We start from the raw sequence: 17772 nt of genomic DNA on the forward strand, positions 1-17772 counted from the left end.
CGGCGCGCTTCGGCAGGACCCGACGATGAACGGCGCGCAATTGGCACGCGAGTAGGCAGCTAGGAAGCGTGTAGGGTCAGTACAAAAGTAGCAGTGAAGAATATTCAACGTAGAAAGTGACCAGTGAACAGGGAAACACAGAAAGGAGACGAAAGTAAGTGGACGGTTCTAGGATTAGAACAAATGGTTAATTGGTAATGTAGTTTCAGAACCGTCCGCAAATCCGTCCGTCTACAAGCTTCTGAGAGTAGAAACGGGCCAAATAAAAAGTGACGGTTATCGAAAAACCTCCGCAACACTCTGTATGAAGATAACCAATCTACAATAAAGACTGTAGAGGATTCAAGAGATATTAAAAGAATGAAGCATGTAGACACGAAATATCATTTCATAAGAGAGCAAATTCAACAAAAACGGATCGATGTTCAGTTTATGCCGTCATCAATGCAACAAGCCGACATTATGACAAAGGGTCTACCATTAAAAACATTCAAAGAATTTTGTGAAAAGTTAGGATTGCAGAAAGAAATTAAAAATGTTTAGGTAGTATACATGAATTGTGCGAGGGTGTCAAAGGATCAATTCAAGTATCCGATCCTGGTGCGATATACTGCAATCAGTTCCAACGTGTAAACGCGAGTTTAGGTATAAGCAAATTTTGTATATATTTGGTTGCATCGAATAAACGAGTTAGTTGTCTGCTAGTTGTCTTTCGAGTTGGTTTAAACAATGTACAAATCACAACAAAGAGTGCGGTGAATCAGGTCATCGGGAGGAGCGTAGTCGCAAGCGGAAGCATCACACCGGTCGCAGAAGCCACCGACGACCACGGTCTGTTAGAACGGTTAGGGTGTGTAGTGTACGAGCCAGCCGTAAATTTGTGCAGGTTTCCATCAATGGAACGAGTATCCGATTGCAGTTGGATACGGGCTCGGACATATCGGTCATAGGTCAGACCGCATGGGAAAAACTAGGGAAGCCATCATTAGTAAAGCTTACCGTTTGTGCAAAAACTGCCTCTAATGAAAAATTAAAGCTGCTAGGCGAGTTTGAAGCAAGGGTGACAATATGCAACGCCACCAAACCGGCGATCATCCGTGTGGCTCAGGTCGATCTGCGCTTGCTGGGAGCAGATTTGGTGGATTCTTTTGCCCTTGGCTCCGTCCCAATGGACATGTTTTGTGCGAACATTACAATGGATACGCACGTTCCAAAAGTGTTGCATGCAAGCTTTCCCGAAGTGTTTCGAGGTACAGAGCTTTGTACAAAGGCGCAGATCAAGCTGCAGCTAAGGGAAAATTGCAGTCCAGTTTTCCGTCCAAAGCGGCCCGTGGCTTATGCCATGCAAGCCACTGTTGAAAAAGAGCTTGACCGATTGGTAGAAATGAACGTGATCACTCCCATTGATTACTCCGAATGGGCAGCTCCAATCGTGGTCGTACATAAGAGCAACGGCAGTATTCGAATTTGCGGCGATTATTCCACTGGGCTGAATGCTGCGCTGCAGCCGCACGAGTATCCTTTGCCGTTGCCGGATGACATTTTTGCGAAGCTTGCTCACTGTAAGATCTTCAGCAAAATAGATTTGTCGGACGCATTTTTGCAAGTCGAGATCGAGGAGAGCTGCAGGACTCTTCTCGCGATAAACACGCATCGGGGTCTATACCTCTATAACCGTCTACCTCCAGGATTAAAGATAGCACCAGCCGCATTTCAGCAGATTATAGATGCGATGCTTGCCGGATTGCATGACACATCTGGTTATATGGACGATGTTGTTGTCGGGGGTAGGACGGAAAGAGAGCACGATGAGAACGTCAGAAAGGTGCTCCAGCGTGTGCAAGACTTTGGGTTCACGATCAAGGCCGAAAAATGCGCTTTCAATATGCACCAAATAGAATACCTCGGGCACATCATTGACCGAACAGGTTTAAGGCCGAACCCAAAGAAAATCGAGGCAATCATAAAACTGCCAGCGCCAACAAATGTTAATGAGGTTCGTTCATTTTTGGGCGCAATCAATTATTATGGCAAGTTTATTCCCAGGATGCGGGATTTGAGGTACCCCCTGGACGATCTGTTGAAAAATGAAAGCCAGTTTGTTTGGACCAAACAGTGGGAGAGAGCATTCAGCAGGTTTAAGGAAGTGTTGAAATCGGATCTGATTTTAACTCACTATGACCCTAGAGCCGACATCATTGTAGCGGCGGACGCGTCTTCCGTAGGACTCGGAGCAACCATCAGTCACAAGTTTGCAGACGGATCAGTAAAAGTGGTGCAACACGCGTCGCGGGCTTTAACAAAAGCAGAGGCAGGGTACAGCCAGATAGACCGCGAAGGATTGGCGATCATATTTGCGGTAACGCGTTTCCACAAAATGCTGTATGGCAGGCATTTTCGACTCCAAACCGACCACAGGCCATTGCTCCAGATTTTTGGCTCGAAAAAAGGCATTCCCGTATATACCGCAAATCGGCTGCAACGGTTTGCGCTAACGCTGCAGCTGTACGATTTCGAGATGGAGTACATACCGACGGATAAATTTGGGAATGCGGATCTGCTATCTCGGCTTATTAGCAGATGCGAGAAGCCGGAGCCTGAATACATCATCGCTGGCATCGAGCTGGAGGAAGTCGTAAGTTGTGTGGCCATTGAATCACTAAAATAATTTCCGATTCATTTTAGAGAAGTTGCTACAGCTACGAGAAACGATGCACTACTACGACAAGTGTACCGGTACGTCAAAGAGGGTTGGCCTCGGGGCGTGGCTTACGCAGAGGATTTAGTCCGCTTTCATCACCGAAAAGATGCGCTGACAACCGTGGATGGCTGCATTCTTTTCGGGGAGAGGGTAGTGGTACCCGCTGCTCTACAAAAAAGGTGCCTAAACCAGCTACATCGTGGACACCCAGGCATCCAGCGGATGAAGGCGATTGCGCGCAGTTTCGTTTACTGGCCATCACTGGACAACGACATCATCGATTGCGTCGCTACCTGTGGGCCGTGCCAGGCCGCAGCCAAATCCCCTCAAGCAGTGGCCCCATCATTATGGCCAAAACCATCCGGTCCTTGGCATCGTGTTCACATCGACTACGCCGGTCCAGTGGATGGAGTGTATTTCCTGGTCGTCGTAGATGCCTTCTCTAAGTGGCCTGAGATCGTGAAAACGGCGAGTATTACCTCATCCGCTACAATTACCATCTTGCGAGGCATATTTGCTAGGTTTGGACCACCGATAACATTGGTCAGCGACAATGGCCCCCAATTCACCAGCGAAGTCTTCAGCGAGTTCTGCGAGCGGAACGGCATCGAGCATATTCGAACTCCGCCTTTTCATCCACAATCGAACGGCCAAGCCGAGCGGTTCGTGGACACGTTCAAGCGGGCGTTGAGGAAAATACAGGTGGGAAGTACGTCGCTGGAAGAAGCATTGGATCTGTTTCTTCAAACCTATCGCTCCACACCAAATCATGTTTTGACGCAACGCACCCCAGCCGAGGTGATGATCGGAAGAGCAACCAGAACAGTTCATCATGTGTTGCGGCCGCCAGCGTCATCAAAAACCATCACTAGGAGCGATATTCGAGAATGGCAGCCGGGTGATTTGGTGTATGCTAAAGTATACAAGGCGAACTCTTGGAGCTGGGCATCTGGAAGGATAGTTCGCAGAGTGGGTAATGTCATTTACGAGGAGGTTACCCAGGACCAGCAAAAGCATCGGCGTCACGTGAATCAGCTCCGACGTCGTGTTGCTGGCCCGGCTGAACGGAACGAGCGAACGGAGCATCAACTACCCCTATTTATCCTGTTGGATGAATGGGATTTGCCGCATCCTTCATCTCATCAGCCAGCGTTACCCGTGCCGTCGCCCGCATCGCATGCCACATCATCATCAGCACCGCCTGCGCAGGTAGAGGCGCAGCGAGCATTAGCATCTTCGCCAACAGCACCGGCACATATGGAAGAGCAGCAAGGACCCCCGGCTAATAGCAGGAGCAACACACAGCAGACGCGGCTACCACGATGTTCTTCTAGGATTAGAAGATTGCCACGTAGGTTCAGCCCGTACAGGCTGACTTAAAAGGGGGAGGTGTTGTGTATACACCTCGGTCGTGAAGCGTTACGGCTTTGCTCGATCCTGTCGTCGTGCGACAGCGATCGACGTACGTTGTTCGGCTATCGTCGGCTGTGCGCGCGGCCATCGTCTTGTTCTCTTCCAACGCAAGCGTCTTTAGCGTCCCGCCTTATTGTTATATTTGTGTTAAGTCTTAAAATAAAGTGTGTTGTATTAAGTGTTTTAGAATTCGACCGTGTCAGTTTTTATTTAAAAGTAAAACGAAAGTGACTTTTAAACACAAAAAAAACTACGCGCAGTACCTAAAAATAAGTGGTGTTTTGTACCGACGAAAGCGACTCCTGGACGGAATCAGAAATAAAGATATAAGTCATACTGCCGCAGAGCTACCATTTGACCAAACTGATGATGGTTTGTTTTATTGTCTATTATTTAGACTTTTGGGTAAAATTCAACAGTAATTCGTTCTTCGTTTAAGGTGTAGTGAAACCAGCTTGTGACACAGCAGAAAAGCTAGCTGGCGATGCATCCTTCATCGATGAGGAGGAAGATAACGCTGTTCCTAGTGTCTCCGATAGTTCTAGCAATGATGAATGTGAGAGTGATGAAGGAGTCATTGATTTTAAATCAATGGATATTACAAATTGCTTGAAGTATTTTGCTTTATCAACCAATCAAAAGCACTCGGCGATGAACATGTTGCTCTCGATTTTAAATATGAAAACAAATTTTGTGCTTCCAAAGGATGCTAGAACGCTTTTAAGCACCAATAGCCGGAACCGGAGACCGGAACTAAGTGCTCTCGGAAACGGTACGTTCTGGACCCGTGGTATTAAGAAGAGCCTCATGGACAATTTATGGTAAGAAGTATGACATAATCTTTTATTTCATTTGTTTGTTTTGTTTTTTTACATTCTTTTAGCTATTTATTGGTTTTCGTATTTTTAGGTTTTCTATTGTGACAGAAACAATATCTCTGAATATTTGTATTGATGGACTTCCGTTGCACAAAAGTAGCAACATGCAATTTTGGCCCATCATGATAAATATTCACGAAATGCCTCTGATCGCACCTATTACAACAGCGTTATATTATGGGCGCACAAAACCAACTAATGCTCAACAATTTATGGACTTATTGGTAAAAGAGCTGAACAAATTAATGGACGAAGGGCTTGAGTTAAATAGTCGCCGAGTGCAAGTAATAATACGCGCAATAATAGCAGATTCTCCGGCAAGAGCATTTTTGAAAGGTAATTCCTTAAAGTTTGATGTTAATATTCATATGTGGTTTCAATGTTTAGGGTTTCATATTAATAACTTTCTTGATTAATTGTACATCACACAATTAGCTACAACTGATTACTTTTCATTCATTTCAACATTTGCATTAACTCAACAACGTTTGCAATTTACAATCATCGAGTGTAGGCAATACCTTACCTTTTCTCAACCAAAAGGAAAACCAATGATTTGTTCCTTTATCCTTTATCCTTGATGTATGTGCAACTAGTGAATGTTTTGTAATACTTATTAGCTGATTTTGACTTAATTAACATATTTCTTTCTATAAAAAATCGAAAGGAATGTGCATTTTTAGATTTTAACAATTATGATGTACATTTTTTGCTGTATCATTGAAAAAATGCAAATGTCTTTCGAGCAACGTCCCTGACCTTTTCATCCTATTTGGAGTAATGAGTAAACGTCGTAATCCAAACCAGACTTCTTTAATTGATACACATGATATAAATGCAGCTAGTTAAAATTTTAAAATATTCTATACTTTTCATTCCAGGTGTGGCCTATTACAACTCTAAAGAAGGATGTTCTAAATGTACCTGTGAGGGGGAATACGATTACGACGGTAAATGCGTTATTTTCAGGGATACAAATGCGCCATTGAGAACAGACCAGGAATTTCGTCGCAACGCATATGGGAAACATCACAGGGAAGTATCACCTCTTTTACCTTTAAAAAATTTTAATATTGTTGAAGATGTCTTAGTTGGAGATATTCTTCATATATTAGATCTTGGATTAACACGTAGATCACTTTTTGGTTGGATGGATGGAACATTGGGACTACAAACTAAATGGTCAACGAACCAAATTAAAGAAATATCCACTAAAATTTTAAAAATTAAACTTCCAAAGGAGATACCTAGAAAACTTCGTCCTTTAGAAGAACTTAAATATTGGAAAAGCACACAATATCATAGCTTTTTTAATTACTTAACCATTTACATTTTACAAAAATATTTGCCTCATGAACACTACGAGCATTTCAAACTTTTATATTGTGCCATAGTTTTGCTGTCTTCTAAAGAGTACTGTAATAATTGGGAAATTGCTGGAGACATGTTAAAGGTTCATTTGATTCATGTGGCATCAGAAGTTAAAAAATTTGGACCTTTACCATCCATTTCAACATATCCGTTCGAAAATGCTTTGGGACAATTAAAGAAACAGCTCCGCAAAGGAGATAAGCATATCCAATAAATAGTGAATCGGCTATCGGAGATAGAAGCGTTCAGGCACAACACCAACACCACTATCAAGCAAAAAGAATTTTCAATAGTTACTAAAACCAAACCAAATGGAGATACCATAGTACAGATGGCTAACTATATTCTTAGCAAAGATACGGGAAATGAATGGTTTTTGACAAGAGACAATCAAATTTACAGATATACTAAGTCTTTGGAACATCAAAAAAAGATTTGTATTTACGGACAAGAAGTTACTAACACTACTGATTTTTTTGTATCTCCATTTCCTTCGCATACTATTCATATATATATTGGTAATCTGTCTAATTTATTGTCTCATGAAGCTATTTGTCACTCTGAAAATATTAAATGTAAATTAGTTGCATATGAGTTAGACGAAAAATCTGATTATTTATTCATACCTTTGATACATACAATAACGTAATTTTTTATTAATTCTTTCACCACCTGTTTTGTATCCAATAAACGAAAATATGCCTATTTCAAATGGTAATAAATAATAATAATAATATAACAAAGGTAGTGTTAAGAATAAGCAACGTTTAGAACGTTTAGAGGTTTGACACTTCTGAAGTTTGACACCGGTGGCTGGTGTTCTACAATTTGTACATATATAAACGGAACTCATGTGAATTTTATCAGTTGCGCTTCGGAAATAAAGAAGATCGAATATCGAAGTAATCGTTCGCCTCCACTGTGTTTCACAATTCGAAGTTATCGTTCTATTCCGCCGTGTCTTTTAACAGGTAGTAATATTGACAAAATCATAAATGTTATCAAAAATTTGAAAATGTTATTTAACAAGAAAATTGAAAAAAAAAATATTCAGAATAGGAATAGGAAAAATATCCTATATTAGCTTTCTTTTGCGGCATGTTGATCTACGAAATCCTTTTGCCATAGATCGCTCAATTGCATGTTTCAGTCTTTTCATAAAAAACAGCTTTACCATTTCGTCTGTTACCTTTACTAGCTTGGTACTTCCTATACACTGAAATAGTTTGATCACGTTTCTAAAAGTATGCATAGCAATTTTATTGCCAGTTTTTGAAATTCCTGTCCATGTGCATTGTGTTAAAAAAATCCTTTCAAAAAGTGCATCCAGAGCTGCTAACATTCTATTATTAACATCTTTATCTGTAAGTTCTTGTTTTAATAAGCCAGATATTTGGATGAAATAATCTTCTTCTTCTATATCTTTTTCTAATTGTTCTAGCTCTTTTACGCTTGTAACAAATCGAATGTCAAATCACAAACACAAATCAAATCAAAAACACAACAAATCGACAAATCGAATTGTCGATCGAAGCGTGTTTGATCATTAAACCCTACTTCAGTATGGTTAAGTAGAGTGTTTAGTTGCACTTCAATAATCCCTACCCGATTCGTTATTTTCTTCAGCTCCTTTAACAGCTGTTCATGATCACGCTTTTGCTCAGCTCGAATATCCATAAATAATCTGGTTTGTCCTTCCAACAATGTTTTCATTGTTGCACAATCAGTACATCCTTCGTTCGTCCCCATATTTCGTACCGCATTTTCATCGCTAAACGGGCTTCGAATAGGTGATGTTTGAGATAATATGTCATTTACCTCATTCTCACTGTAAATTGGTTTCAAAGAGTTTTCTACAACTCTTTCCGAAAACATATCAGCATATAATACTGGTTTTTTCATGTTCGATAATATCGGTGCTATTCCAGAATCTGTAGACGATTCGCCGGACATAATCGTTATTGTTGAATCAGCATCCTCGTACGATAATCTTTGTCTTTTGATCCAGCACTGTTGTTTCGTCCATCCCTCTGCCGGAACACTCTTGTCATTCATCACTAGGTGATTTATGTTTCCTTTTACGTTTGGCCAAAATAGATACACTTTATTAGTGCTTGTTCCTTGGACCCAAGAATCAGGAACGATGCACAATTCACTGTATCCTTTTGGCCCACGTTTTTGAACTATTGAGAATGGCATCGTAGTTATGCTGTAAATAAACAAAAACATGGTAATGCGTTTCGGTTGATTTATTGAAATGCAGCTTTGCAATAGAGCAACTTACAGTTGTGCATTGCAAATTTAATACTCACACTTTCACTTCCTTATGATTAACTTTACAGACTTTAACCAATCAATAAACTTTGGTTGACAACTTTTTTTAAGCCGAATTGATTTTTCGTTTGTTTTAATTTAAGCGCCTGATTCGTTTCTCTGTGATGCTCCAAAGAGAGAACACGAATTTCGTTAAGTTTGTGAATTGTCATCACAAACTCGACGAAGAAATAATAAAGAACGAATATATTTCAACGAAAAATTTTAACGGATGAATTGTTTCATTTGAACTTTAGCAAGAAATTAAACTGCGTTGAAAATTTCACGACAGAAATGAAATATTTCAATTTTATGGTTCATATGCTATAATTATGGCCCGTTTTATATATTTCACGGAGTCTTATAATTGCTGCTGTAAGTAATGCTTTAAGACCGCTATACGACCGTCCTATATCGGTCTTAGAAGGGTCGGATATCGGGTTTTGGCTAACTGGGTATTCTATTTGTTACCCTGTCTACGAAACGATATGCTTTATGTTCGGGGGAATACCCAATAAAAATTAGTTTTACTGCTTTTGATTCCATTTTTCTTCGTTTTTCCTCTGGTATGTGGACATATGCTTCAGAACCAAAAATTCTAAAGTGATCATAAGAAGGCTTTCTCCCGAACCATTTTTCGTAGGGAGATATATTTGTCCCACGAGTTGGAATGCGGTTTTGAATGTATGCTGCCGTTCGTACAGCTTCTCCCCAAAAACGCTTTTCTAACTGAGCATCCTCCAACATGCACATTGCCATTTCTTTTAAGGTTCTATTTTTTCTTTCAGCGACCCCATTTTGCTGCGGCGAATAAGGTGCTGTAAATTGGCTTATAATCCCTTTTTGGCTGAGGAACTTTTGTATCTCATGCCCTGTATATTCGCCACCTCCATTGGAACGAATAATCTGCGGTTTCTTACCAAATTGTGTTTCACAAAACGCAATAAATTCTCGTATTTTCAACGCAGCTTCTGATTTGTTTTGGATTAGGAAAACGAATGCCATTCTAGTGTAATCGTCTATGAATGTAATGAAATATCTATTTGCGCTAGGTGTGTTTACACTTTCCTTGTCGCACCCTGTGGCTAATTATTGTTGACAGTTTTTTACCAATCCGCTCGCGTCTCAACTGATACCGTGAATATTTTCACTGGGGCAGCGTTACCGTTATTTGTAACTGTGTTAGTGCTAGGGCCGTTCCTGAGTTGTAATTTCTCCATCATTGTACATTAAACCGCGAATAACACGACACGTACGCCGAACGGTTACCCGGAAAACTCGCTTAAACTCACTGCACTAGTCGAAAGAAACTTGTTAAAACACAACGTAGGGATCGATCGCGAACATTTGGTGCCGTGACCAGGATTTGTTTCTTTCGGAGTGACACTCCCAACCAGCAAATGGACTCCGCCTACCCATTTTTTATTCGGATCTCTCGTTCTGGCCTACATGCGACGCGAGATAAAAAATCGAACACACACGTGATACACACGCAAAATCACGGTACGCGATCCACGCCCTCCATCGCGCGTATACGGATATCGCAACGCACCAACACATTTGTTCCCAGCACAGCAGGGCGATAAACCCGTGTCGAGCTCTCGGACTGGAGTATCAAACTCCGACCGAGGGTGAGAGTAGGTAGTAACTATGCTAGCCACGCCGCAGCCAACCGAAATAAAAAGGCTTTTCGTTTCCGGTTGTGAGAAGCTTGTTTATTTCCGGTCTACCTCCCCGTAGCCGTCTTTTGTTGTTGTGTTCTGCTAGCGATACATATGCTAGCGACTCGTAGTACATATTTTGGCCTCTTCGCCTAACACCCTACTCCTAACCACCCTGCCTTTAATATTTAATTTCAATCCTAGCCTATCAATCATCTTATAATTTATTTAATTTAATTTTAATTTATCTCATCGCCTTTCTAAGATTTTCGAGAACATTTATTTTCGTTACATTTGTTTCCATTTTATTGCGCCAATTCCTCGCTAATTCCTTCCTCCTTAATCTTAGCCTGCGCAGCAAGCGAGATAAGGAGTGACGCTTAACTTCCGTCCCTCTCGCTTCCCATTAGGAAGCTAGCGAGAGCGTTAAGCATTTTACGAGGAAGTTGGCGCCACGCATTTATCCATTCTTCCTTTCTCTAATTACGCAGATTTGCATCCTCTCGCTTGCCGCTTCATTAAGAAGCGGCGCGAGAGAGCGATAATCCTGATCTCCTGTTTTACCTATTAATCCTTTAACCCTCTCGCGTAGGCTTATAGCTCCGCTACGCACTCTCTTATTACCGAGAGATAAGCTACGCTCTTTCCTAAGGACACAGTGAACAGCGGGTTATGGAAAGGACATATTTCCCGTCAGCGACATCCTCTCTCCCGTAATTCCTCGTAGAGGTGTTACAAAAAAAATAGCTGACGGAATTATGTCCTACTCTTCCTTTCCTGGTGCGCGAACTTCCAGCTGTGCGACCTTTTCCGCAGGTCTTTTAATAAACAATCTTCCTACTCTTATCGTTACGGAACGCACCTGATCGTCCTTGCCTTCTTGCGCCTGCGTAATTACTCACTTTAACCACCTTTCGCGTGTCTGCTCGTCCGGGAATGCTACAATATCACCAACTCGTAGTTTTTTAACTGGTTGTAACCATTTTTCGCGTTTTACTAATCGAGGCAGATATTCTTTATCCACCTAGACCAGTATTTTTGTGCAACCCATTGGGCTTTCTTCCAATGTGTTTTTAATGCTTCGGCTTCCGATACCTCATTCTGGGTTGGTTCCGCTTCTCCTGAACATCCAATTAGGAAATGATTGGGTGTAACAGGCTCATCGTCCTCGTGATACCATTTTTTTAAATATATCATCTTGTGCCAGCTTTCTTTCCAAACTTTGTAATCGTCTCAAAGCTTGGCCATAGCTTTCGGGCAAATTTATATCTTCCGTCTTCCGCAGTAGCCCTATCTCGTAACCCTTTTCCCTTTTTCTAAAGGTTTCCTTCATGATCTGCAGCGCTCTTTCTTCATCCTTGGACTTTGTTAAGGCGCAGTCTAATTTGACACCAAATTCTTCCGTTGATAAGTAATCTTTCATATTTTTTGCCATGGTTTTTTCTTCTCTCTGCTTCTTATTAGCTTCCTCTTCTGCCCTTTTCTTCTTGACCTTTGCTTCAGCCCTTATCTTTTCTCCAGCTTCTTCCTCTTCTTGCATTTTCTTAGCTTCTTCTTCCTTTTGCCTTTTCTTACCTTCTTTAGTTTCTCCTTTTTCTTCTTCTTCTTGCCTTTTATTAACTTCTTCTTCGCCTTGCTTTTTATTAACTCCTTCTTCCTCTTCCTTTTGCTTTTTATCAACTTCTTCTTCTTCTTCTTGATTTCTCTTAACTTCTTCCTTTTCTCCTTCTTGTTTTTTATTAACTTCTTCTTCTTCTTCTTCTTGGTTTCTGTTAACTTCTTCCCTTTCTCCAGCTACTTTCTCATCTTTCTGTTTCCCATTTCTCTCTTCCTTTTCTTCTTCTTGCTTTATATTAACTTCTTCTTCTTCTCGTCCTTTCTTAACTTCTTCTTCTTCTCGTCCTTTCTTAACTTCTTCTTCTTCTCGTCCTTTCTTAACTTCTTCTTCTTCTTCTTCTTCTTCTTCTTGATTTCTCTTAACTTCTTCTTTTTCTCCAGCTACTTTCTTACCTTCTTCTTCTTCTTCATTTTCTTCAGCTACTTTCTCCTCTTTCTGTTTCCCCTTTCTCTTTTCCCTTTCTTCTTCTTGCTTTTTATTAACTTCTTCTTCTTCTCGTCCTTTCTTAACTTCTTCTTCTTCTTGATTTCTCTTAACTTCTTCCTTTTCTCCAGCTACTTTCTCACCTTCTTCTTCTTCATTTTCTTCAGCTACTTTCTCCTCCTCTTGTTTCCCTTTTATCTCTTCCTTTTCTTCTTCTTGCTTTATATTAACTTCTTCTTCTTCTCGTCCTTTCTTAATTTCTTTTTCTTCTTCTTCTTCTTGATTTCTCTTAACTTCTTCTTTCTCTCCAGCTACTTTCTTACCTTCTTCTTCTTCATTTTCTTCAGCTACTTTCTCCTCTTCCTGTTTCCCTTTTATCTCTTCATCTGTCTTCTTTTGCTTAGCCTCTACCTCTGCCTGCTTCTTCTTCGATTCTATTATAGAAAATAATTTAGCTCGCTTAGTATGCGAACCTTTTGCCCCTAATAACACCCATCCCAAGTGGGTTTGAATAGCTATAGGTCCGCCTGAGCGGCCAGCCCTTGTTCTTAATGCACACATTAGGTGCGCATGCGGTAATCCGATTATTATCTTCGGAGTACCATCACGATAATTCGGCAAGTCAATGCCTCTCAAATATTGGTACCTTCTTTTCATTTCAATCGCGTTGACTGTTTGTTTTGGCAATACCATGGACTCAACGGTTCTAAGACCATCAAGGTTTATAAATTTGCCAGCCTGATTTTTTATCGAAATGGAAACGGTTTGACTATCAGGCTCATCCTGAATTGAGCCGTTAGTCCACGCTAGAGAAAATGGTCGGGGGGATCCTTTCACTAGACCAGTATTTTTGTGCAACCCATTGGGCTTTCTTCCAATGTGTTTTTAATGCTTCGGCTTCCGATACCTCATTCTGGGTTGGTTCCGCTTCTCCTGAACATCCAATTAGGAAATGATTGGGTGTAACAGGCTCATCGTCCTCGTGATACCATTTTTTTAAATATATCATCTTGTGCCAGCTTTCTTTCCAAACTTTGTAATCGTCTCAAAGCTTGGCCATAGCTTTCGGGCAAATTTATATCTTCCGTCTTCCGCAGTAGCCCTATCTCGTAACCCTTTTCCCTTTTTCTAAAGGTTTCCTTCATGATCTGCAGCGCTCTTTCTTCATCCTTGCCCCTAATAACACCCATCCCAAGTGGGTTTGAATAGCTATAGGTCCGCCTGAGCGGCCAGCCCTTGTTCTTAATGCACACATTAGGTGCGCATGCGGTAATCCGATTATTATCTTCGGAGTACCATCACGATAATTCGGCAAGTCAATGCCTCTCAAATATTGGTACCTTCTTTTCATTTCAATCGCGTTGACTGTTTGTTTTGGCAATACCATGGACTCAACGGTTCTAAGACCATCAAGGTTTATAAATTTGCCAGCCTGATTTTTTATCGAAATGGAAACGGTTTGACTATCAGGCTCATCCTGAATTGAGCCGTTAGTCCACGCTAGAGAAAATGGTCGGGGGGATCCTTTCACTTGTAACTCCTCCTTCAGATCCCGATGTATCAGGCTCACGGATGATCCAGTATCCATGAAGGCGAACGTATGAACCTTCCTGCTCGTTATGCCGAAGCGTTACTGGTAATATTTGAAAAAACAAATCAGGTAGATCGGAACCATGATGCGTGTTGACGTTCTCAACCTGTCTTAGCCCGGTAGGATTTGCTCTATGTAATAAGTTATGATGCCTTCCTCTGCATCCGTATTGCCGACACTGAGGAGGCAGGAGGCAGTTTTGTGCAACGTGATTAGTTTGGTTGCAACAGTTAGTGCATTTACCCATACGCCTAACTGTTTCCCACCTTCCTTCAATCGGCATGCTTTTAAATTGATAGCTTTCTGGCGTTCTGTGGTTTTGACCACAAAGTAGACAAATTGCACCACTTCTAGGTTGCGAATATGGATTCGAATTAAATTGTGGGCGTGGTTGAGGTCTAAGATTACGGTTAGCCAGTTGCTGATTTTGTTGACGCGTTTGTGAACTTATCACATTATTCGCATCATCGGCAGCCAACATGATAGCTAACTCTTCTTCCGGCTTCAGCCAATTGGCAAAATCTTCCACTGTTCTTAACTTGGTCCTGCCCTCCTTATGTTTCTGAGCAAGGATGTGTTTATACCATTTCTCTTTCAAATTTGCTGGTATCTTATTGGCCAAGTCCTTTAGGAGACGTTGGTCGTTCAAGTATTCGGGTTGACCGATAGCATTCATGTTGATTATGATGTTGTTTAGTGCGTGCATGAATGTGATAAACGATTTAGGTTTCTGCATGGACGGGTTTTCCACCGCCAGTAACTCATGTAACAGAGCGTTATAAATTAAATCTGGCGAGCCAAATTCTTGTTCCAGTCGCTGTAGAATAAGATCTACATTATGCGCGTCGAGCATTAATCCACTTACGCATTGCATAGCTTCTACCTTTAGAGCCTTATTTAGACGATTTAGATTTTCTAAATCCGAAAAATTTGCTTCTTCACTCGTTTTGCTAAAAACGGATTTGAAATGATTCCATTTCTTAAAATCCCCATTAAATTCAGGAAGCTCCATTAAGGAGTCCCTCTTAGAGCGCTCATTCAAAGCGTCTACCATCCCCTTCACGAGCATTTCGGAAGCCGAGCCAGAGTTGCTTGTCGATGCGGTTGGAACTACAGCATTTCCGTCCTGCATATCACGCTTCGATGATCTTTCTTTTCTAAGCTTTTTAGTTTCTGCCTCTCGTTCCGTTAGCTGCGCAGTCAGCTTAGTTTGTTTCTCCTGCGCTTCCCTTTTCGATTCCTCGTGCCTTTCCATTAAATCTTTGTAATCGTTTTTTAAACGCTCAATTTCTCCTCTCAAATCGGATAACTCATTCCCTACTTCCTGTTCGACTTTGGTGATTTTATCCTTTGAAGTTGCCATTTTACTCACGGTTTATTTCTCGGGAGGTTGCTTCTCGTTTGCGTCGTTGTCACAGCCGACGCTGCTACTGTTGCTGTTGCCGCTACCGCCGCTGCTGCTGCCGCTTCTGCCGCCGCTGATGCTGTTGCTGCTACCGCTGCTGTTGCTGCCGCCGCCGGAACTGTTGCACTTTTAGGCCGTTATTGGCAAACACTGTTTCTGCTACTTCTGCTGCCGGAACTATTGCACTTCACTTCACTGCAATTTTAGGCCGTTATTGGCAAACACTGTTTCTGCTGCTGCTGTTGCTGCCGCCGCCGGAATTGTTGCACTTTAGGCCGCTTTCGGCGAACACTGTTGCTGCTGCTGCTACTACCGGAACTATTGCACTTTACTTCCGGAATTATTGTACTTTTGGAGGTTAGCACTTGTTACAGTCGTTCGGCGTTTCGGATGGTCGTGGGAGTCAACTTACTCGTTCGGCGTTCTGATGGTAAGAGAGCTTTTTTAATCCTTGCTGCTTCTTGGCGCGTACGGACATTTCCCTTACGCGCCATAGGTTTACACCCATACGTCGGGTGATTGCATGCTGCGTCGAGCAGTTACATAGTTTATGCTTTCGAGCAGTTCCCTACATCACTCCCCCCTTTAGTAACAATATCGTTCCGGTATTGTGGTCACGCGACCATATCGTGTGGTGTACTTTTTTTCGTCAGGCACTGTCGTAGTGCTTATCGGGAGAGGATCTTCTTGTGCAATAGGTTGATCCGCTGCGTCTATGTGTGCTGCTTTTAAACGGTCGATAGATACCTCTACGTTTCGACCTCTAACACTAATGATGAATGTTTTCGCTTTTTTTGCTACTATCGAGAACGGGCCGTCGTACGGCGCTGTTAGTGTGGGACGAACGGCATCGATACGCAGCCAAACATGCGTGCATGATCCTAATTCTGCTTGTACGTACGATTTGTTTTTGTTATGATGCTGAGTTTGTGTTGCCCTTATCTTGCTCATCATTTGTTTTACATTAATGACGTATTCTGGTGTCGCGTCTGGTTGTTGTTTACTAACATCAAAAAATTCGCCTGGTAAACGCAGCGTTGTGCCATATGTCAACTCAGCTACAGTTGAACCGATATCTTTTTTAACGGTTGATCTTAATCCTAACAATACGATTGGTAGTGCCTCTGTCCATTTCGCGCGGTTGTGGCACATTATTGCGGATTTTAATTGCCGGTGCACTCTTTCTATTTGCCCGTTAGCTTGCGGATGGTATGGTGTTGTTCGTAAATGGTCTATCCCTAATAATTCGAACATGCGTTTAAATAGTTCCGATTCGAACTGTCTGCCCTGATCTGTTGTTACTTTTGAGGGCACGCCGAATCTCGATACCCAGTGTGTAACGAAAGCTCTTGTAACGGTTTCTGCGGTCATATTTGGTAAAGGGATTGCCTCTGGCCAACGAGTGAATTTGTCTATCATTGTTAGACAATAGTGATTTCCTTCGGATGGTGGAAGTGGGCCTATTAAGTCCATGTGCACGTGGTAAAACCTATGGTCTGGTACAGTGATGTGTTGTATCGGAGAATGGTTGTGTCGTGTGATTTTTGTTTTTTGGCATACTAGACAGTGTTTGGCGAAGTGTTTGCAGTCTTTTCGTATAGAAGGCCAAACGAATCTTTCGCAAACCAAGTGTGTGGTTGCTCGTACTCCCGGATGTGATGTGTTGTGCAATTTTTCTATTATACGCTTCCTTAGCGGCAAGGGAACAAATGGCCTAATATTTCGTGTAGATGTGTCGCAAAACAGTGTTGTTTTCGTTCCGGGTATATTTAGTTCTCTTATTGTTAAGGATGAATTAGCCGGTGTATTTTTTAGGTAATGTTGTGTTTCAGTGTCGGTGCGTTGCAGCTTCGCCATGTGTTCATAATCTATCGCATCAGTGTTAAACGCATCAACCCTGCTTAACATATCAGCGATTTTATTCTGTTCGCCAGGAACGTGACGAATGTCTGTCGTGAATTCGCTGATGAAACAGAGTCGGCGCTGTTGCGTAGGATTGGCTCTTTCTGGGCGTTGTTGAAAAGCGGTGATCAGTGGTTTGTGATCAGTGTATACGCAAAATTCGCGTGCCTCTAGAAGGTCTTTGAAATATCGTACTGATTCATATATGGCGTATAATTCTCTATCGTAAGTACTCGCTTTTTGTAAACAGGGAGTTAAACTTTTAGAAAAGAATGCTAAGGGCTCCGGACCATTCGTTCCGATTTGTTGTAAAACGCCACCTATTGCATGGTTTGATGCATCAACATTTAATGCCAGCTTGGCGTTTGGTGCAGGATGCGCAAGGATTGCCACATTTGCCAAATCTTCTTTACACTCAGCGAACGCGGTGTTCGTCTCTTCGTTCCAAACCAGTTGTGTACTGTCGTTTCGTTTGTTTCCTATTATCATTTTTTGT

At 41.8% G+C, this 17772-nt stretch overlaps 1 protein-coding gene across 1 annotated transcript; it reads right to left on the bottom strand.

Annotated features, from left to right (window-relative positions):
* Positions 1–7438: 7438 nt before the first annotated feature.
* LOC128309149 (uncharacterized) lies at positions 7439–8562 on the bottom strand. Its single transcript, XM_053045555.1, has 2 exons — positions 7877–8562; positions 7439–7814 (listed from the first exon to the last, which is right to left on the bottom strand). The coding sequence occupies exons 1-2, from the start codon at positions 8560–8562 to the stop codon at positions 7439–7441; spliced, it is 1062 nt and encodes a 353-aa protein (XP_052901515.1).
* Between the last annotated feature and the right edge of the window lie 9210 nt (positions 8563–17772).

This window comes from Anopheles moucheti, unplaced genomic scaffold (assembly GCF_943734755.1).
Source record: "Anopheles moucheti unplaced genomic scaffold, idAnoMoucSN_F20_07 scaffold_38_ctg1, whole genome shotgun sequence".
NCBI lineage: Eukaryota > Metazoa > Arthropoda > Insecta > Diptera > Culicidae > Anopheles > Anopheles moucheti.